This window comes from Culex quinquefasciatus, chromosome 2 (assembly GCF_015732765.1).
Source record: "Culex quinquefasciatus strain JHB chromosome 2, VPISU_Cqui_1.0_pri_paternal, whole genome shotgun sequence".
Taxonomy (NCBI): Eukaryota; Metazoa; Arthropoda; class Insecta; order Diptera; family Culicidae; genus Culex; species Culex quinquefasciatus.
The window spans coordinates 59,351,789-59,373,831 of NC_051862.1; the positions used below are offsets into that span (position 1 = coordinate 59,351,789).

At 37.6% G+C, this 22,043-nt stretch overlaps 1 protein-coding gene across 1 annotated transcript in view; it reads right to left on the minus strand.

The window, feature by feature from the left end:
- The window catches only part of LOC6052171 (protein king tubby 1), a 55,641-nt gene that overhangs the window by 7,871 nt on the left and 25,727 nt on the right, over positions 1 to 22,043 (minus strand). The window contains exons 2-5 of the mRNA XM_038256503.1: positions 4,692 to 4,962; positions 4,186 to 4,602; positions 1,225 to 1,415; positions 992 to 1,129 (exon numbers count right to left, since the gene is read on the minus strand). Coding sequence (XP_038112431.1) covers positions 992 to 1,129; positions 1,225 to 1,415; positions 4,186 to 4,602; positions 4,692 to 4,962 — 1,017 coding nt within the window. The remainder of the gene's footprint in view (positions 1 to 991; positions 1,130 to 1,224; positions 1,416 to 4,185; positions 4,603 to 4,691; positions 4,963 to 22,043) is intronic.

Consider the following 22,043-nt stretch of genomic DNA (forward strand, 5'->3'; position numbering starts at 1 on the left):
GTGTGCGTGAGCGCCGTGTAAAAAGTGACAGTTCGTCACTTTAAAGTTTGACTTTGACCAACCAACGGGGTACAAACTAAAAAAGTGTCAAACGAAAAAGTGACCAACCACCGGGGGTTGAGTGTATTTTAAAAAGGTATCTTGAAAATTTTAAAATAATGTTTTATGTATTGACATAAAATGTCAAAAACCAAAGTCTCAGCATCAACTAATACATTAGTCAAAAACCAAAAAAAAATATCTTGTTAAAAATTTAAACTAATATAGTTAAGATTTCGAGTCCTTTAAAGAAATATGTTGTTTCATAAACTGTTCAATTCTTGAAATCATTTGCGCTAAACTATTTTTCCAACCTTCGCTCCTTACTCCTTGTCACAAGCTCAAGAAAGACCACCCACAAAGCTCCAAAACCCAATAACCAACCCCAAGTCTCCCTCATCCTCCTCCGCAGCTTGCTGTTTCGCGTGCGATAGCGGCATATCGTAAAGTTACACCACACCACCGGGAGGGCGCGCGCGTGACGCCAAAACCGAAGAACCGGAGAGGGGACCCAAGGCAGCCAAAGTCAGCTGGAGAGGAGCGCAAACGCGCAAACACGCATTAGTGATAAATTTCCGGTTCAGGTAGGGGGTGGGGGCGAGGGGCCTTCCACAACTTCCAACCGGCTCCGGAAGCCGCAGTCACGTCGCGGGTGGAGAAAGAAGTGAGGGGGCAAGACGGTCCAGGACGATGAAACTACATTTTTAATTAAAATCCGTGCTGTGGACTATAAACATCATCTACTGTGACCTTGCGTTAGCAAGATTTGCAATTTTGCTTTCAAAATTGAAGTTTATTATTATTGAAGTCTCGTTTAAACCCACTCTGCCCACGTGTACGATATTAGCGAAACTTGTGAAATGCAATAACGAGCTCTCGTCGTGTTCTCTGTGTGACACGACGTTAACCTGATAAAATCTTGCGCCAAACTAGTAGGTATAGGAAAACTTGCCTTCGACTTCCAGCTGTCGAGCAGTCCCTGGCCGTGACTGTCGGACGAGTTGATCTTCACCCTCTGGTCGTCCTCGGTCATGCCCGGCAGCAGCACCGTCATGTTGCGAGGCCCCTTGAAGCCCAGGATGTTGGTGTCCTAAAAAAAACGGAGAGTCACAAGATTTAAATCAAATATTATCCACATTTATAAAAAGAAAAAAATCTCCAGCTGAAATCTAGCACAAAACTCACGTAGATGACCACGGCCAGATCGAGCCGCGGGCTAACCGGGTCGTCCTTTTTGCCGTTGTCGTACACGAAGAACGTGGTGCCGAACACGTTCGAGCGCAGCTTCCCCACGAAGCCGTCCGCCTGGCGGGACAGGTCGGTCGGGTCGCAGCTGATGATGTAGTTGGACGTTTTGCTCTTTTTGCGCTTGCGACCTGATGGTGGGAGAAGTAAAATTGAGATTTGAATTGGTTTTTGTTCTAACCTGCAAGGCAACATTTTGTCAATACCCGAGCAGACGGAAAAAAACGTGGGAATAACATTTTTTGATATTTGAAAATACTAGGCCAATATCATTTTATGTTATTTATAACAGGATTTTTTATTCATCGTTATGATTTTTTTGTTATTGGATTGTTATTGTAATAAAAGACTAATAACATTTATAGTTATTCTTCGAACAAATCTTTGTAATTATTTTTTGTTAATTTAACAACTAATCCGATCATCTCAATAACAGTTGGAGGTATTCTTCCATAACAAAAACTGTTATTCCAAAGTTGTTTTGGCTTTCAACCAATATCAGACCAAAAACAAATTTTGTTATGATAACATAAACTGTTATTGAACCCTAATGCAAAAATTAATTTTTCAAGAAGATTCCATAACACTTTATGTTATTTTAACAGTATTTGTTATTGAAATGGCATGAATTTTGTTATTACCGTCTGCCCGGGTTTATATTTTGTTAAAAACTCGAGTAAAAATATGAAACCTTTTAACCCTCTACTGCTCAAATTTTTGTTTTACGTTGTTCATTTTAAGCAACTTTTGTTCTACGAAAAACTTTACTTCTCATGTTTTATGTTTTTCTTGTTTTATTTTTAGTATTTTTATTTGCATTTATCTTGTTTAGTTTAAGTATGTTTTTGGTAATATTTGGCCTATTCTACCATCTCTTATCATTACATTTTGCCTTTCTAATTTTTTCATGTTTTTACAGTCACTTTTCACATTTTTTGCTTGTTTTTCACATGTTCTGCTACAGAATGGCACTATTTTCATTTAAATTGTAAAAAATGCGCTGGGACACCACAAAAATACGGCATACTTCATTTTACTTAAAATATAGAAATTTTAGTAAAAAAAACTCAACCAAATCTGACCCCTAAAAAAATAAATTTTTAAACATTGGCAAAGTCACATAAAACATGTCTTACTTCCAACCCTGAAATTTTCCAAAATTTCAAGAGTTATTTTATCCAATGCGAAAGATCAAAAATGGATTTTTGGCGATTTTTCAGATCAAAGCCCGTCTAGAGCAAAAAATTGTGTAAATTTGGAAGGTGTAATTTTAGCAGGTTGAATATTACCTCTTTTATGATGTAATTTTATCTCAATTTAGACAGAAAACGCGACATTTCACCAGAATAGTGGTAAAATTACACATTTTTTCTGACATAAAAGATGTACCCCTTCCCAGATGTAATATTACCATGTTTATTTACTGTGTATGAAATCGTTGTTCACTAAAACATAAATTCCCAGAATAGGTATTTTTAAATTTTTCCTTTTTTTATTTGTATGTTCCGTTGCAAATATTATTCAAAGTTTATGTCGCTTTCAAGACTTGGGATCAAGCCTGTTTGGGCTCGTTAAAAAATATTTTCTTGAAATTCCGATATACAGTTACGTGAAAAGTATTTTTAGCACAACAAAAAGCATTTTCGTCAAATCTTAAAAAAAAACCAAATCAAAAATTCAAAAATACTATTTTAAGGAGCAAAGCTAAATTCTAAATCGAAGATGAATCAACATTTTTGGATTTTGAATTTATATTTTGAAAACAATCCTTTTTATTTTGTCTTCGAGAAGGGAGAGTGTAATTTGATCTCCTTCTGCATTGACCTTTTTACATTTATGATTTTCAGCGCTTTTTCTACCAGTCTTTGCGAGGAGATACTGAGCTCAATTTGCTCTCCATCCGCATTGACTATTTCTTAGGCTTGATGTGCTGTTCTTCTTTTGCTCTCTGCCTCTTTTATGACCTTGTGAGGGGATTCATCGATCCATTCGCATTGACATACTATCTTTTCATTGTTCTTATTACACCGTCCAACAAAATTTCTGCGCAGACTCAACTCGAGGCGAAGCATGAACTTTGGGGTCCCCAGAAATACGGGCACTTTGAATTTTTCAAAAATAGTTTGTCTGGGCCGAATGGTTTTTTCTCCAAAATTTGTATGTACATAAATGCGGTTTGGTTCTCTTAAATATTGCATGCAATTTTTGGGTTGTATGCAAGAGCGTCGAACCGCCCTAATTCTCCATACAAACTTTTAAGAAAAACCATTCGGCCCAGACAAATTATTTTTGAAAAATTCAAAACGCACGTGATTCTGGGCACCCCAAACTTTATGCTTCCTCTCGAGTTGAGCCTGCGCAGTCATTTTTGTAATTTTGTGTAGGTCAGTGTTATTGCTTTATACATTTTCAACAGTTACATGGTATTGTGAAAAAGTACAAAATATCAATAAAGACTTTAAAAAAATCTGATGTGCTACGGGTATTTCTAATCTCTGGTTTCAAATCTTCAAACTCGTAAAATGCCTAAAAGTATCAAAATTAACTTAAAACGTTGAATAAACAAAATACAATGATTACAATCGATTGTACTCATTTTTACTGCAATGAGAATTGATTTTTTAAGAATACTTATTTTTAGGGGTTTCAATTGAAAACTAATCAAACTTACACTCAAAACATTTGTGCATAAAATATATGTAAAATTTGTTTTTTATGCATTGATTTCCAGAAATCCTTCAATTTCATGGGATTTCGCGGAAATTGTGTAATTTCACAAACACACATTTCAACTCTGTGGGTGTGATGCGTTGTATATTTTTTGTTAAATGTTTGTTTAATCAATATTTCAAAATATAATTAATTAATTTGAATTTTGAGGTAAATTTCTCTCCCCCTTACCTGCCAAACAAAACAACCGCTTGCCGTAGTCCCGCTCCAGGTGCAGATAGTAGATCGGGAACAACCCCCGGTCCATGCCCTTCCGGTCGCGCGTTATCCGGCACTTGTACAGCACTCCCTGGGCCGCCGGCTGCGTCACCCACTGTTCGATCGGCCCGGCCACGTCCCCCTCGGCGTCGTTATGGCCGCTAGCCTGCGGCGACGAGTGTTCCATGCTCTTCAGGTTGCCACTGCTACCGCTGTCCTGCTGGCTGTCCCTGCTGACGTTGTTGTTCAGGGCGGGTGAAATCGGTGCCGAGTGCGTCAGGTGGCCGTCGCTGTGCCGGTCGAAGCTGTTCGAGGAGGGCAGAATGTCCACCGGTGTGCTTTCCTCGTCTTCACTGTCCTGTGAGGAGGGGGTGAGTTTTTCCAGGGTGGCTGTGGACAAGCATTCGAAATTATTGAATTACACATTGAATGGCAATGTTAATAATTTTCTTCAAAAAGTTAGTAAACGTCGTCCTTACCGTCGCTGTACGGTGAGGTCGGTGTCGTCGTGACCGACCCCGTCGTCGTCGTCGTTCCGGTCGTCGTGACCGTCGTCGGCGACCCGCTGCTGCTGATGATCTGGTCCGGATTGCTGGGCGACATCATGAACTGCATTGGGCCATCGTACGCGTGCACCTCGCGCCCGTTTCGGTTTACCGCGGACATGGGCCGGACGAGCTGCAGGTCACTTGCCTGGACCATCCCGGGCGTGGCCCGTTTCTGCCGGATGTAGGCCTCCATTAGCTGGCGCTGTTTTAAGAGGAGGGAAAAAACAAAAAAAACAGTGATGAGTGATCTTGAGTGTGTTTGTGCGGATCAATATTTGCACGTGGTCAATTAGCACACTTTGGCACACTCCCGGGGACCTCTTCCCATTTCACTCCTCAGTGGATGTTGGACAAACAAAGCACTCTAATTGGTGCTTGGAAAACGATGTCGTTTACAAAGTCATCCCCACTACGATGAATGGGAACGGAAGCGCACTCAGCTGACAAATAGAGCAAATATTTACGATTGGGACAATGCACATGAATGATTACTGCTGATTGGGTGACGAGCACTAACTTGGCGATGGTGGAAATTGATCAAATTCGTAGTATAAACAAAATTCCAGGTTATATTCATGACAAACACTCGTTTTCTATCGTTTTCAAATGTGAGGCTCATTTTAAATATTGCTGAAAAGAGCAGTAAATTTCACAAAAGTTTGATTTTTAACACTGAAAACCAAATCAATAGCCTCCGAAAAAAAACCACCAAAAAACCATAAGCACAGGTTGGCCAAAAGTCACCCAACCTTTAAAAAATAAAGTATCAATGCCTGGTGTTGACCTCAACGATATTGTCCTAAGCAAATTTTTGCCCATGACCACATGAAACCTGACCCGACCCAAGCACCTACGCCCAACACCCGAAACTGTCGTTGAAAAGTTCATAAATACTAAATCAAATCACCTCTCGACGACTACGCCATCTCTCCGTCACTTCCACTTTTGAAAACCGCACACACACACACACTCCCACGTGCAAAACTTGGTAAAATTTTATCCGATATGGACGGAAAAGTGCGAACCAAGAGGGTGGACATTTGGGGTGAAAAGCGAGGGAGAAAATACATCAAACAAACTACGCCAGCCAGCACGAACGGAGATGGAAAGTGAAAATTGAATTAAGCACATCCCTTGTGCAAGCCATGCCAACCGTCGGCTCGGGCCGGTGCAAAGAGCGCTTCAGATTTAGTGTCCGGTGGAAATTCCATCAAGAGCTCTTTGGGAGGTTCCAAACGCGTGAATTGTGTGTGGCTGGAAAATGGGAAAATTTCGGTGGATGGTCAATTTTATACCGGTGGGAAAGTCGATTACGAAAACTAACTTTTCAAAAGGAGGCAAAGTGGATTATTGAGTGGAGATTTGTGCGGAACGGGCGACGAACCCGGTTTCTTCACTAGAGGGAAGGCTATAATCCTGCTCTAATTCTATTTTGAGTGATGTTTATAGCAGGTTGGAGAGTCGAAGTCGGAGCCGGAGATGGTGAATTGTGTATACTTGTGAAGACCCGTAGTCGGAGTCGTTTTCGCTAAATTTGGAGAAGCTAGAGACGGAGTCGATTAATCTCCAGAAGCCGGAGTCGGAGTCGCTGCACAAGCTATCCGATTATTTTTTTTTTTTTCAATTTTAGGATGTTGCGAAGAAAGTTGTTTTATGGCGTTTTTCGTATAAAACACACAACAATAAATCTGATGGTTGCCCATCACCTTAGTGAAAAAAGACACTTGATATTACATGTACAATTTTTGTAAACAAAAAAAATGTTGCAGCCGTCGGGATTCATACCCAACACCAACAGTAAGGACTAACGCCTTAACCCGCTCGGCCATCAGACCGATCAAGAACGGAATGGATAAACTCATATATGAGCTTGACCTTTCGGTCAAGAAGGTTTCCCATACTGATGAGCTACATATTTCAGGGTGTAATATTACATAAAATTTCATAAAATAATGCAAAATTTATTTTATACCCAGGCTTTTTACACGCAACTGGATTACTACATTTTTTTTGCTGTGCACGGTCTTTTTTATACTGGATTCTTCGATAAATTTTTCACGGTATTTTCAAAAATGGTGAAGCCGTTTCCTTGATAAGATATCTGGATAAAAAAAAGTCCCAGTTTGCTAAACAAAAAAACAATTTGAAATCTCACCTGAGCAATTCTCTGAGATTTCGGTCATTCGATTTTTTTTTGTATTTTTTAATCCGGGTGAAACTTTTTTGGTGCCTTCGGTATGCCCAAAGAAGCCATTTTGCATCATTATTTTGTCCATATAATTTTCCATACAAATTTGGCAGCTGTCCATACAAAAATGATATGTGAAAATTCAAAAATCTGTATCTTTTGAAGGAATTTTTTGATCGATTTGGTGTCTTCGGCAAAGTTGTAGGTATGGATACTACACTGAAAAAAAAAATGATACACGGTAAAACAAAATTTGGTGATTTTTTATTTAACTTTTTGTCACAAAAACTTGATTTGCAAAAAAACACTATTTTTATTATTTTTATTTTTTGATATGTTTTAGAGGACATAAAATGCCAACTTTTCAGAAATTTCCAGAATGGGCAAAAAATCTTTGACCGAGTTATGAATTTTTGAATCAATACTGATTTTTTCAAAAAATCGAAATATTGGTCGCACAAATTTTTCAACTTCATTTTTCGATGTAAAATCGAATTTGCAATCAAAAAGTACTTTAGTGCAATTTTGATAAAGTGCACCGTTTTCAAGTTATAACCATTTATAGGTAACTTTTTTGAAAATAGTCGCAGTTTTTCATTTTTTTAAATTAGTGCCCATGTTTGCCCACTTTTGAAAAAAATATTTTTGAAAAGCTGAGAAAATTCTCTATATTTTGCTTTATTGAACTTTGTTGATACGACCCATAGTTGCTGAGATATTGCCATGCAAAGGTTAAAAACAGGAAAATTGATGTTTTCTAAGTCTTACCCAAACAACCCACAATTTTCTAATGTCGATATCTCAGCAACTATAAATCCGATTCACAATGTTAAAACATGAAACATTCGTAAAATTTTCCGATCACTTCGAAAAAAATATTTTCAAAAATTTAAAATCAAGACTAACATTTCAAATTGGCGTAATATTGAATGTTTGGCCCGTTTGAAATGTTAGTCTTGATTTTAAATTTTTGAAAATATTTTTTTCGAAAAGATCGGAAAATTTCACGAATGTTTCATATTTTAACATTGTGAATCGGATTTATAGTTGCTGAGATATCGACATTAGAAAATGGTGGGTTGTTTGGGTAAGACTTAGAAAACATCAATTTTCCTGTTTTTAACCTTTGCATGGCAATATCTCAGCAACTATGGGTCGTATCAACAAAGTTCAATAAAGCAAAATATAGAGAATTTCCTCAGCTTTTCAAAAATATTTTTTTCAAAAGTGGGCAAACATGGGCACTAATTTAAACAAATTAAAAACTTCGTCTATTTTCAAAAAAGTTACCTAAAAATTGTTATAACTTGAAAACGGTGCACTTTATCAAAATTTCACTAAAGTACTTTTTGATTGCAAATTCGATTTTACGTCGAAAAATGAAGTTGAAAAATTTGTGCGACCAATATTTCGATTTTTTGAAAAAATCAGCGTTAATTCAAAAATTCATAACTCGGTCAAAGATTTTTTGCCCATTCTGGAAATTTCTGAAAAGTTGGCATTTTATGTCCTCTAAAACATATCAAAAAAAAATAAAAATAGTGTTTTTTTGCAAATCAAGTTTTTGTGACAAAAAAAAAAAAATCACCAAAAAATTTTTTACCGTGTATCATTTTTTTTTCAGTGTAGTCCATATCCATACCTACAACTTTGCGGAAGACACCAAATCGATCAAAAAATTCCTTCAAAAGATACAGATTTTTGAATTTTCACATATCATTTTTGTATGGACAGCTGCCAAATTTGTATGGAAAATTATATGGACAAACTAATGATGCAAAATGGCTTCTTTGGGCATACTGAAGGCACCAAAAAAGTTTCAGTCGGATTAAAAAATACAAAAATTAAAATTAAAGAAAAAAGACCGATTCCGTAGAGAACTGCTCACCTGCTTTTTTGTAACAAAAAAAACGCCGAAATAAAAACATTAAAGAACTTGGATAAACTTACCAAAAAGTTAAAAATTTCAAACCCATTGTTAAACCATCTCAAATATTCTTAAGTCACATTTTGGAACAATGTCACCCTCACTCAAGGTGCTGTTGTGCAATAAATGTACAATTTATTTTTAATTTTAATTATTTATGTTTAAAATAAGGCCGTTGAAAATTAAATTAAATGTAATTCAAGTACAAGTTGTTTGTGCATTAAAAAACTGATGGACAAAGTTTACTCAGATTTTCTATCATTTTTTTCCTTTAACCAACGTAATGCAGACTAAAATTTGAAATGATTTTGAGCAATTCTACTACTAGGGAATCGGTTGTACCCTCGACCTATCAACAAAACTTTGTATACATGTCATCCTGAGCTTATATAAGCCATTTTTGTGTAAATAGAGCCAATTGCACTTGAGAATTACATTTGAGAAGGGCGTAAGTAATTTAAATATTTTCGTTTTTCGAAAATTAAATACTATAGGGAATTTGACAAGCTTCCTGAAAAAATACACTGAAAGAAAAATACAGGCCAATTCTATGAGATTTTTTTATTTTTATGTTGAAAAGTTAAAATTGAAGGGAATTTCTGCTGAATGTTCCCGTGAGTCTGATTTCGTCGGCTTGTAAAAAGGTAAGTGTAAATTTAGTTTTTCCACAAAGTACATAGATTTATATGAATCCTGCTCGGTGATAGCAATTAGGATTTCCGAGAAAATCGCGAAGATTTAAACACCCTGATAATGCAAAAACCTTCATGGAAGCAGGATGGACAACTCTCCTAAAAAACAAAAATCGTTTACTGAAAAACCAACAGCGAGAATCAATTTCACAGACAATTTAACATAAAAGTTATTGACATATTGACCATAATCCTAAGTCCAAACCTTGTGAGGATACAGCGGTTTTAAAAATAAAAATGTTGAAAAAACAGGCATTTTATATTATGTAAAAAAGAACCTGAAAATTTCTTGTTTTGGGCTGGAATTGCTCCAGATTACAATTTTTTTTTTTTACAAAACGAATACACTTCCAACCATTTTGCCTCACTTGAAACGATACATCATAAGCATAAAAACACAGCAGCATAATTTCAGTTAACAACCAGATTGAGAAAGGACGACGCAGAGAATAAAAAAATCAATACCGAGAGTACACGACCGCCAAAAGGACATTCGCCCGCCGGCCCACCAAAGGCTCTCCAAAAGCGCTCCTTTGACCCATTAGGACCGGAGGCTTCTAAGCAAAACAACTACAAAAAAAAAGTCAGACGACGATGAATGAGCAAGGTGAAACACTCATTCTAGCCTGCGGTCCGGTATTCTGTGTAAAAGACCATTGGACCGGTACGACTAAACAAGTTGCGGATAAGCCGCCAACTGAGCCCGCTCAAATTCCTGCGAATGGTCCTTTTTTGGCGAAGGATTCTACGTTAGGGTGGTACAACTTGATGGAAACTATCAAATCTGTGTGACATTATTTTATAATTTAAGCAAAAATGCTCATTTTTAAATCTATTTTTTTACAGACTTAAAATTATTGAACCACCCTAATCAAGTGTTGCCCAAAAAAACCCGGGCGTGGGCCGATCGGTTTCGATTCAATCAACGGGACGAATCGCCCGAGACAATGGCCAATTGAAAGCGGATCAAAACATCATCGCGATAGCCAAATCGGAAAGGACGAAGAACCTTCTTGTTCCGTTTTTTTTTTGTTTCTACGAAGCGTAGGTATTGAAATTAAATTAAATATGTCTTTATTGAACTTTCTTATAATAATTACATTTTTTTTTACATGCTAAGTGGTATGGCCTAATGCTCTTCATCTTTGTTGTATTTTTCGTTTTATTATTAACTGATCACATTTATTTTATTTACTTCAAATTGTTTTACATTATTGCATTGAATCGAATACATTTGGGTAAAAAAGAAAAAAATCACTTTAACAACTAATCCTAACTTAAAACTAAAAAAAAGTAAATTCATTGAAATATTCAAAATCACTAGAACGAGTAAACTACGAACTGTATTTTAAGATGAATGCTCCAAGCATTCTTACTTGTTCCTGACGAGTTTTGCAACCACGCAGTGTTGTTGTCATCTCGATGAAAATGTTCAGAAGTTCTTGTGGTGAAAACAGGTCACTACTGCCTTCACCCGTTGATGTTGGTTGGTTTTCCCTCGGTTGCTGACTGAAGCCTGGAGGTGTTGTATTCTCTGCAACTCTTTGCCGCTGATTTAACGGCAATGGCTGCAGATTTGGAACCACTCGAACAGATCCTGCTCCTGGTGACGCCAAAGCAGGAAAATCCACGTCCGTGTATGCTGGTGGTGTTTTGCGACGATTTGGTTGGTGCCTCGTCGTCGCTTGCTGCCGAATTTTTACAAACTCAGCTCGTTTTGGGCAGCTTCGATTCTTGGTCGAATGGTCGCCGCCGCAATTGAAGCATTTGGCTTCGATGTTCTCGTTGATTGTTTCGCATGCTTGAGTTTTGTGCTCACCTCCGCAGGTTGCACAACGACTCTTGATGAAACAGTTCCTTCCACCATGTCCAAACTGCAAACAGTTCGAACACTGTGTCACGTCACGGTGCACTGGACGATAACGTTCCCAAGTCACGATGATGTTGAAAATTGCCCGAACTGCTTTCAGCTCAGACGGCGTTGTCGATCCTTTCTCGAGATGAACCAGGTACAGTTGATCACGATACTTGATGTCCTTGTTGTGTCTCGTCATCTTGAAGACTTCGATCACGTTCAACTTAAGAGTTTTGAGCTCTTCTTTCAACACACTCACATCCATGTCGTACAGGCCTCGGAGGACCTGTTTCATGGGGCGTTTACCTGGATCGTCATGGCTGTAGTATTCAATCTTTGTGTTGTTCAGGAAATCCCGGACGTAGTTGTAATCCTTTCTGGTAGGTAGCAGAATTTTGAGTCCATCAGCACACAAGCGAATGGAAGCTCGTAAAGCACCAGATTTGATAAACCCGGTCAGCCACTTTCGCACCGAATCCGATGACGATGTTTTCACAAAAATGGGCGGCAACTTTTCCCGTCGTTCAAATTCTTCCTTCTCGCTTACGTCCACAGGGAGGGTAGCGTACTGGTTTCCAGACGAATTTTGAGCGTCCTTGCTCAAACTGCCTGGCTTTGCAGGTAGCGCTTCGGCATTCTTTAGCTTCTTCAAATCTGCCGATCCTGCTGGTGAGGACCGCCTCTTTTTCTTGCCCTGAGGCATTTTTGCACTTTTTAAGCACTTTTCAGGAGCTAAAATCCAGGAGTACCTCACTGAATGATGGTCCACAAAGGAATCGAGAAGCGTAGGTAATTTATACCGATCGAAAGAGAGATGGTGTCAGCAGTTAGGATTTCCACGAATGTTGTACTGCGATTTCCATCGAGGGCCTTTTTTCCTGACAACGTGTTGATTGAAATTGGATCCAAGCTTAGCAAAAAGTGAGTTGATGATTGGAAACGAGAATTTTATGAAATGTGTGGAATTCGCTCTTTTTATTTGGTTAAGATAGTGAAAATCATCTTAATGTTACTTATTAAACTGAAAAAGTGTTAAATAAGCATCCCTTATCATCATAATCTTATTCCACAAAAAATACATTCAGAAAAAAACGTTAGAATGAGAATCTAGAACATGAAATTAGGAAGCTAGAACAAAAAAGCACCCCAAAAGTTTGAGCTTTGTCTTAACGTTGCTCTAACGCAGAACACGCTTTCATGTCATTATTCCAATTTAATTATCCTTCAAGAGCCTTAAAAGAAAATCACCAACAATAGACTCCCTCGTTAGTTCAAATATTTGATGCATAAAATTTCCATTCGTTAGCCGTGTGGCCTAAAATTTGGATGGAAAACATTTTCATTACGACAAAACATTTTTCCCCACATTTTTTTCTCCTATTTTTGTTCATCAGAAAGCAAAACAACCGTTTGAAGTGTATACCATTCATCTACATAACGATACGCCCGAACTGCACAGACAAGCTTCAGTTCCAGGCTTGGGTCCTGCCGGCTTTGGCGTTGGATTTTGCCAGCCACTTCGCAGCCTTCGCAGCAGCTTCGGCGGAACGTGACAAGATACACACACAGCCTCCTGGAACATGCCGGCTTTTCGACGGTGCCAGCAAACGCGCAACATGCGAATTAAGAACGGGGCCCAGGCTCAACAGAGAGAGACACAGAACGAAAGGAGCTTTTCATGGTTCTGGTTTGACGCTTTTCCACAGAGCCAAACCGAAAAACTCCTCTGAAAATCTTGAGGGTAGCCAAAACGAGAGGTCCTCGGTGATGGTGTGGAGTATTGTTAGGGTTGCCAGTTTGAAAAAAAAAATCAAAATCACAGCTAGACATTTTTGAAATTATTTTTTTGATTACAAGAATAAAACAAAATTTAAAAAAAACACCCTGATTAGGAAAGAAAACTAAAAAAAAATAAATTCAAATTATTCGCTCTACTCTCTACCTACAGCATTGTCTTGGCGTTCTCGATTGCGAGATTCCTACTCGAAACTAAGTGTCCGAAGGCTTGATTGTTGAGGCAATTGCAAACCTCTTTTTATACCTGAGCTTCCATCCACCCCGGGATTCGAACTGAAGACCTTAGGATTGTTAGTCCAACTGCCTACCAGCGACTCCACCGAGGCAGGACCCAGGGAGACGACTCCTACACCTGGACTGAGCAATCGACCTAACCTTCTAGGTTAGTTCGGGGCCAACATTTACATCCCTATCCGACGGAATGCGTGATCAGACAATTCTCGTCTCGAAAAATGTCACCGGGACCGTCTGGGATCGAACCCAGGCCGACTGGGTGAGAGGCAATCACGCTTACCCCTACACCACGGTTCCCGGCCAAAAAAATAATAATTTTAAAAATTTCTCAGAAATCAGCCTTATTTTTGAATTTGATTTGCCTTAAACTTTGTAGAGCAAAGAAGCCATTCTGCGTCATTTGTTCATCCATCAAGCCTCCATGATAAACAACACAGCTAAAAAAGTTGTAATCCAGCTGCGTGTAAAAGGCCTGGGTGTAAAATAAATATTACATTATTTTATGCAAATTTATGTGATTTTACACTCTGAAATATGTAGCCCATTAGTATGAGAAACCTACTTGACCGAAATGTCAAGCTCATATATGCGTTTATCCTTTCAGATTTTCATTGGTCTGATGGCCGAGTGGGCTAAGGCGCCAGTCCTTACTGTTGGTGCTGGGTTTGAATCCCGTCGGTTGCAACTTTTATTGTGTGTTGCAAAAATTGTACATGCAGTGTGTAATATTAAGTGTTTATTTTGACGAAGGTAATGTGCATGCTTTTGCATGCGATTTTACCATCGGATTTTTTGCTGTGAAGAATGGTATTTAAATATTCTAGAATCTGTATATTGAGAACGTAATTTCTGATGAATTTGATGTCTGGTAACCCTATCTTTAGTTATGGCCACTTAAGTGATATTTATACTTTTTAAGCCGGGTTTTTCTTATCTGTATTCTAACTATGTCCGGATCCGTCATCCGACCCCACCGTTGGTTTAGTAATCGGAAGACCGTTCCAACGAGTCCAAAATGTTGGCAACCCTGTCGTAAGTTGTGACCACTTAACCACACCACTTATTTATGTACTTTTTTGAAGCCTGATCTCACTTATCTTTATAAAAACTGTTTACAGACCCTTCACCCATCGTTTGGTAATCGAAAGATCTTTTCAGTTATTCAAAGAGATTTAAGATTCGTGAGAAGATTTGTAACGTGCGAGGAAGGCACCAACCACTTAGGTTAATCAATTAGTTTAATTTCACATTTTAACACAAAAAAAAACAATTTTCGAAAAACATTTATTAATTGAAACTTATAATTTCTTGCCATGTTCTAAAGAATCCATAAAAGACAATTTTGATATATGAGCAGCTAGAGCAAACAATATTTGGCAGTGTTGCCAATTTTGAAAACATCACAGATTTTGGAAAATCTTTGGAAAACGGTCGCAAAAAGGTTCACTTCATTTTTAGGTACAAAATCGGAGTTGAATCCAAAACTGTAGGTACATCCACTTGAAATTTGATTTTTAAGTAAATTCACAATTTTCAAAAAAATGCCTGAGAAACATTCTTAATTGAACCTCTAGTTGAAGAAATACAGCCACAAGAAAAAAAAACATGAAAAACTGGATTTTTTGGTTATCACCCAAACAACACCAAACCCTCTACTGCCCAATTTTTTTTTTTTTTTTTTTGAAAATTTCTATTTTCCCAATGTTTAGGAAGTCTTTTTGAGCCACTTTTGTTCTACAAAATACTTTACTTCTCAAGTTTCATGTTTTTCTTGTTTTATTTTTAGTATTTAAATTTACATTGTTCTTGTTTAGTTTATGTTTGTTTTTGGTAGTATTTGGCCTATTTTACACCCTCTTATCATTACATTTTGCCTATCTAATTTTTTCATGTTTTTACAGTCACTTTCACAATTTTTTGCAATAGAATGGCACCATTATCATTTAAATTGTAAAAAAATGCGTTGAGGCATAGTCTGGGACACTAAATTACTGCATACTCCTTTTTACTTAAAATATAGGAAACACAGCCAAAGTTGACCCCAAAATATGTTTTTTAAACATTGACAAAGTCACATAAAATAAGTCAAACTTCATACCCTAAAATTTTCAAAAATATGAAGAGTTCTTCTTTCCAATGCTTTTTAAAGATCAACAAATTGGTTGAAAAATGTATTTTTGGCGATTTGACTATTTTTCAGATCGAAGCCCGTCTAGAGGCGGGGTTAGGTTGCAAAGGGTTAATTTTCAATTATCTATCATCATCATCATCATCTAATCAAACACAAGCGCAGCCAGTCCGAAGAAAGCATCCTGGAAGAACATGTGATTAGATTACGCCACATGTTCTTTCTTGTCAATATTAATGATTGTAGTACATTCGAGCATCCCCGAAACGTATTACACTCATAAAAGCGGCCAGGCCTACTGCGTTGCATTAACCGCAGAGAGGATTCTGTGAACGGATCACATTTCACAGAATCTACAGGGGAGGAAGGATGCGTGGACATACCGTACCAAACGCTCCGGATCAGTTTTGATGTGGTGTGTGTTTTGTATGTGCAGTTTTTGTAAGTGTCGTGAGATTTTGCAATTTGATCATATGTAGTATAGGGGAAGGGTAGGATAAAGGATCGGATTAGGATTAAAATGAATCAAATAGTGAAAAGTTATATACAATTGAGCATTGAATTTAAAAATAATTCCAGGAAGCTGTAAAATAATTAACTATCATTAAAAATCAAGCACTCCAGACGGTCCCATTGCTGAAGTTGTAATTTTCATTAGATTATGCAATTTGATTATATTGATTTGAGGAATTGTAGGATAAAGGAAAAGGAGTAGGAGAGGGAATATGGAAATTATAGTAGAAAAATAAATACAAATAAGAAGTAAATTTAAAATTGATTCCAGGAAGCTGTGAAACAAATAACATTGTTTTAATGGACAAATGGTTCATATGGTTCCATTGCTGAAATTATAAGTGTCATTAGTTTATGCAATTTGATCGTTTATGGTATGGGTGAATGGTGGGATGAAGGAAAAAGTATTGGATAATGATTTACATGGAAATTACTATAAATAGGATTTATAGTGAATAGTGAATAGATATTAAGTGAAATTTATAATATATAATATCTTTGTTATATAATAAAATACAATGTAATAATAAATAAGCATAACAATGTTTTTCAATTTACCATAAGTTATATAATAGATTACCTTCATACCATGCTGAAACATAAAAACAAACGTAAACAATAATAAGAAGGAAGGGAGAAAGGAATAGGGGGAAGGAAGGGGGATGCAAACGACGGCGACCAATCGAAAAGTCTACAGACTTTTTTCTAAAGTCTGTACAAGCCAATTGTGCCCTTACACAAAATGACCCTTCGTCATTTCCCTTCTGTCAAAAACCAACAGCAGAATCCCCCTCCTTCGCTTGCGCATCAGCGCTACCACTACACTCAAATTTGTAGCGAAGCCTGCTTTGATAGCAGCGCGCTGAGATCGAACACAAATAGCCCGGGCCTCGTCCGTGGATGCTTCCTCCCACACCCGGCTCCATTGCACTCGGAAAAACATTTGGGGAATCTGAGTTTCTTCTTGGGAGAGAGCACAACTCCACAAACACTTTCACCGGCAAGCGGCCCATCGTTAAGCCGGTGGAACATCCGAAGACGGCGGCCGTCCTAGTCTTTCTTTTTCTGTTCCTGTCACATCACTTCACCAATACCAACGCACGCAAGCCGAAAAATTGATCGGCCGCCATGACATCTCCGCGGCTGGCTCATCTACAGCGATCTCGAATCAAAATCACTTCAAAACAAATTTAAACGCGAATAAACACTGAAACTACACAATCCCCTGTTTATCCACGATAAAACCAATCGATCGAAACCAAAATTGTAATTTTTGTTCAAAAAAATCACGCAGAAAATGTATGAAAAGCACGGAGCGCGACGCGACAACGACCGAGTCTCAAAGGGTTAATTTTCAATTATCTATATCTAAAAAACTATTTATCCGATATTTATTGTCAAAAACTGAAAAAAATCTGATTTTTTTAATAAAAATATTATCAAAGTTTTTAACTCTAGACTAATTTTACATCTTAAGCCCTTTTTAAATGTTGTCTTCAAAGATTGAAATATAACCGGGTCCGGTGGTTTAGTGGTTAGCGTGGTAGCCTCTAAAACCCCAGTATGGCCTGGGTTCAATCCCAGACGGACCCGGTGGCATTTTTCGATACGAGATTTGCCTGACCACGCCTTCTATCGGATGGGGAAGTAAAACGTCGGTCCATTTACGTAAAAGAGGTTTTGAGTGACTCACCACACATAACCTTCGGACGCCTAGAAATGAGCAGAAACTTGCAACAGAGACCACAAAAGACCCGGGGGTCGTTAAAGTGGATTACTTTGCTTTGCTCACAACACTTTTTCTTATAATATTTAGCTTTTATGACATCTTCATCTTCTTCATCAGTTTCATCTGCAGCTATATCTCTTCGTTTTGTTGTTAATTCGTCATCCGCGTCCAAATATGCCTGTAAGCGCTTCCGGGTTTTGCGAGTGTGCTTAGAAAGCACGGTCTCGAATCCATCGTTGTCTTCTTCATCAATTTCACTTGTTTCCATTGCATTTTGTTCTGGTTTACTGTTGTTGCTTTTACTGCTGCTGCTGCTTGGCTCGGGTTCAATCGGTTGTGTACTGCTTTTTTGGTTCACCTTTTTACTCGAATCCGCACATTTTTTGTTCTTTGCTTTGAGTTTGCAAAGCGATTTTTTGCCTATAATCGTCACTGCTGCAGCAGCATTGTTTACAGTGATTGATTTCGGCGTTGGCTGTTTCAACAACATCCGCAGGGTCCGAACTCCATTTGGGATTCCTGGGAAGAAGTTAATCCAGCGGTCGTTGGTGATGGTCAAAATTTCGCCGTATTTACTCATCACTTTGACTATGTCATCATTGCTTATGCCTAAGGGTAGGTCAAGCACACGAACTTCCGTAGCGTTGTTGTCCAGGTAAATCGGGATTTTGCAACCCTGATATACCAGAGGTTTGTCGATGATGGACGAGGCCATTGCTGAGTCGGCGAACTGCAACACGGCTATTTTTCTTCTATTGCATAATTGCAATGCTCGCAAGTTTTCTTGGTTTACTTGAAGGTCTGCGAGAATTTTTTTTACAAGCTTTGGGCTTGGTTGGTTTTGGAGTTGACAAAAATCCAGAACCACACTGTTTTTGTCTACGGTGCACATTTTAAAAAAAAGCGGCGACGCGCACAAAAACTGCGGACTGGCGTTGAGAATGCGACTTGTAAGGTCGGCGGTTACTTTGCAACTGTCGAGCGACTTTGATTTTTCGTTCATATTCATCATTTCAAATTTAAGTGTTCTTAAATTTCTCGTTGGGAGCAGATGGGAATCGAACCCAGAATCATTCGCTTACAAAGCTTTTTTATTCCAGTATCACACCAAACCTAATCAAGGCATTCTGTGATTTTATCAAATCTTTTTCAATTAATAAAAAAGGAAAATATTAAAATGAACAAAAAAAACCTAAACAATGCCAAACGAAGCAAAAACAAAGTCATTTTGTTAAGATTCATAACATGGTATTTGGTTCATGAATCTTGTTATTTTTAAACGTATTTTTCTGTACTAGCAACCCTATCGTTTGAGAGCACTCCCGTCACCCTCAGATAAAGCCCGCTCTTCCAGAGGAGGGATGGGTTCTGCGGTTCTCTCCTCCACTACGGGCGCGTGTTTGCCCAAGGTTAGCAAACAGAAAAGCGTGGAAAAACTTTTCCCTCTCCTGTTTTTTTCACCCCCTTCCCGGCCGGCGGCTCGTTCAAGCCCCGTCTCTGACACCACATCGCGAAACTGCTGCTCCGCCAGGGAGCGAGCATTCAACAATTAGCGAACAGCTTCTAGACTGGGGGTGGCCGTGGTGTGTGTTTCAAGGAGCATAAAGAGGACCCATAACCATTGCTATCAGTGCGATGAGAGTAGCGCCAGAGCGCAATGCCAAGGATGTCCTCGTCGGGGCGTGAAATGGAAATTATAGGGTGATAGGCGCGATTTTTGCAATTTTGTTTGAAAAAAGTTTAAAATTCCCAGGTCAGGTTAAACTTTGCAAATATTAACTAAAAACATATTCTACTAAAATTAAAGAAAAAAGTATGTTAAGGTCAGACATAGGTACCCTAACCCTTTACCCTGTTAGGAGGTCAAGTGCATCGTTGTGTGCCATGGCAGGTTATAAAGTTGGCACCCTGGTGATGAACATTTATTTGCCCTGCTGGTTGTTTGTTAACGAGTGCATGATGCCATCAATTGGCATAATGCAGTGACCGGACCGGGAAGCTTGCTGAATCAGCACTGTATCCAACAATACCATTCGGCCGAACTCTGTTGTATCTTCTATGGCGGAATCATCTAGATGGAGAGATACATAAATATAAACAAGCTCGCGGAAATAAAAGTTGCTAACTCGTGACCAAGTGGTGATTTGTCATTTGTTTTGAAATTCCCATAAAATTCAAATAAATTGCATTTAAATAATAGAGCAGTTCTCTACGGAATCGGTCTTTTCTTTTTAATTTTAATTTTGTATTTTTCAATCCGGCTAAAACTTTTTTAGTGCCTTTGGTATGCCCAAAGATGCAATAGTTTGTCCATATAATTTTCCATACAAATTTGGCAGCTGTCCATACAAAAATGATATGTAAAAATTCAAAAATCTGTATCTTTGGAAGGAATTTTTTGATCGATTTGGTGTCTTCGGCAAAGTTGTAAATATGGGCTACACTGAAAAAAATAATACACGGTAAAAAAAAATGGTGATTTTTAATTTAACTTTTTGTCACTAAAACTTGTTTTGCAGAAAAACACTATTTTTATTTTTTTTTCTGATATGTTTTAGAAGACATCAAATGCCAACTTTACAGAATTTTCCAGGATGTGCAAAAAATCTTTGACCGAGTTATGATGTTTTGAATCAATACTGATTTTTCAAAAATTCGAAATATTGGTCGCAACAATTTTTCAACTTCATTTTTCGATGTAAAATCGAATTTGCAATCAAAAAGTACATTAGTGAAATTTTGATAAAGTGCACCGTTTTCAAGTTAAATCCATTTTTACGTAACTTTTTTCCAAATAGCCGCAGTTATTTTTTTTTTAATTAGTACCCTTGTTTGCCCTCCTTTAAAAAAAATATTTTTGAAAAGCTGAGAAAATTCTCTACATTTTGCTTTTTTGAACTTTGTTGATACGACCCTTAGTTGCTGAGATATTGCCACGAAAAATTTTTGCGATAAATATTTTGTTTTTTTTTTTTAAATCAGTATTGATTCAAAAATTCATAACTCGGTCGAAGTTTTTTTGCACAACCTGGAAATTTCTGAAAAGTTGGCATTTGATGTCCCCTAAAACATTCAAAAAATAAAAATTGTGTTTTTTTGCAAATCAAGTTTTAGTGACAAATAGTGAAATAAAAAATCACCAAATTTTTTTTTACCGTGTATCATTTTTTTCAGTGTTATCTTTATCCACACCTACAACTTTGCCGAAGACACCAAATCTATCAAAAAAATCCTTCAAAAGATACAGATTTTTGAACTTTCATATATAATTTTTGTATGGACAGTAGGGTGCCCAGAACATGGGACTTTTTCGCAAAACCTCGCTCCACAAGCTGAATATTGTTCCTTGACCTATTTTAGGACTCTGAGCCAAATATGAGCAAAATCGGTCAACATTTACCCATTGATACTCGGAGGTGAAGTTTGTATGGGAAAATTCGAAAAAATGTATGGAAAACCCAATTTTCTTACAGTTTGGTCTGTACGGTGCGCTACTTCCATCCAAATATTCCCAAAAGTGAGATTCTCATTGGAAATTTAATGATCTACAACTTTGTAGAACATACCAAAGCTGTAAAACTCGACCCTGAAAAGTTATTAGCGATTTAAAAAAGTCATTTTTGTATGAAAAACGTTTTTTTTTTTTCACCAACTTTAGACTCGGGTATAAATGGGTTAATCTCAACCAATTTCGCTCAAAATTTGCACAGATGCTTAAAACAACCCAAAAAAAACGTTTTTTGCTTGTGGAGCAGGGGGTTATTTTTTCTGGGCACCCTAATGGACAGCTGCCAAATTTGTATGGAAAATTATATAGACAAGCTAATGATGCAAAATGGCTTCTTTGGGCATACCGAAGGCACCAAAAAAGTTTCAGTAGGATTAAAAAATACAAAAAAAAATCGAATAAACGAAATCTTAGAGAACTGCTCATATATTTAAAAATGTAATTTCATTTTGGTTTTTTTAGCAACATTTTTTTAAACCATACACTTTCTATCGTTTTTGAAGGAAAAAAAAAACAATTAAAAAACTTTTTGAATATTACTACTGTTTTTGACATTTTCATAATCAAAGTATAACATTATTCAATGTCAGTGTCTGAATCCGAATCTGGAACATTGAAATATAAATTAACTGAGGCAAAGTTTAAATTCAATTATCTTTCAACTTTTCCCAAGACTTCTGTTGAGGTTCTCATCTCGTCCAATTACTAAGAC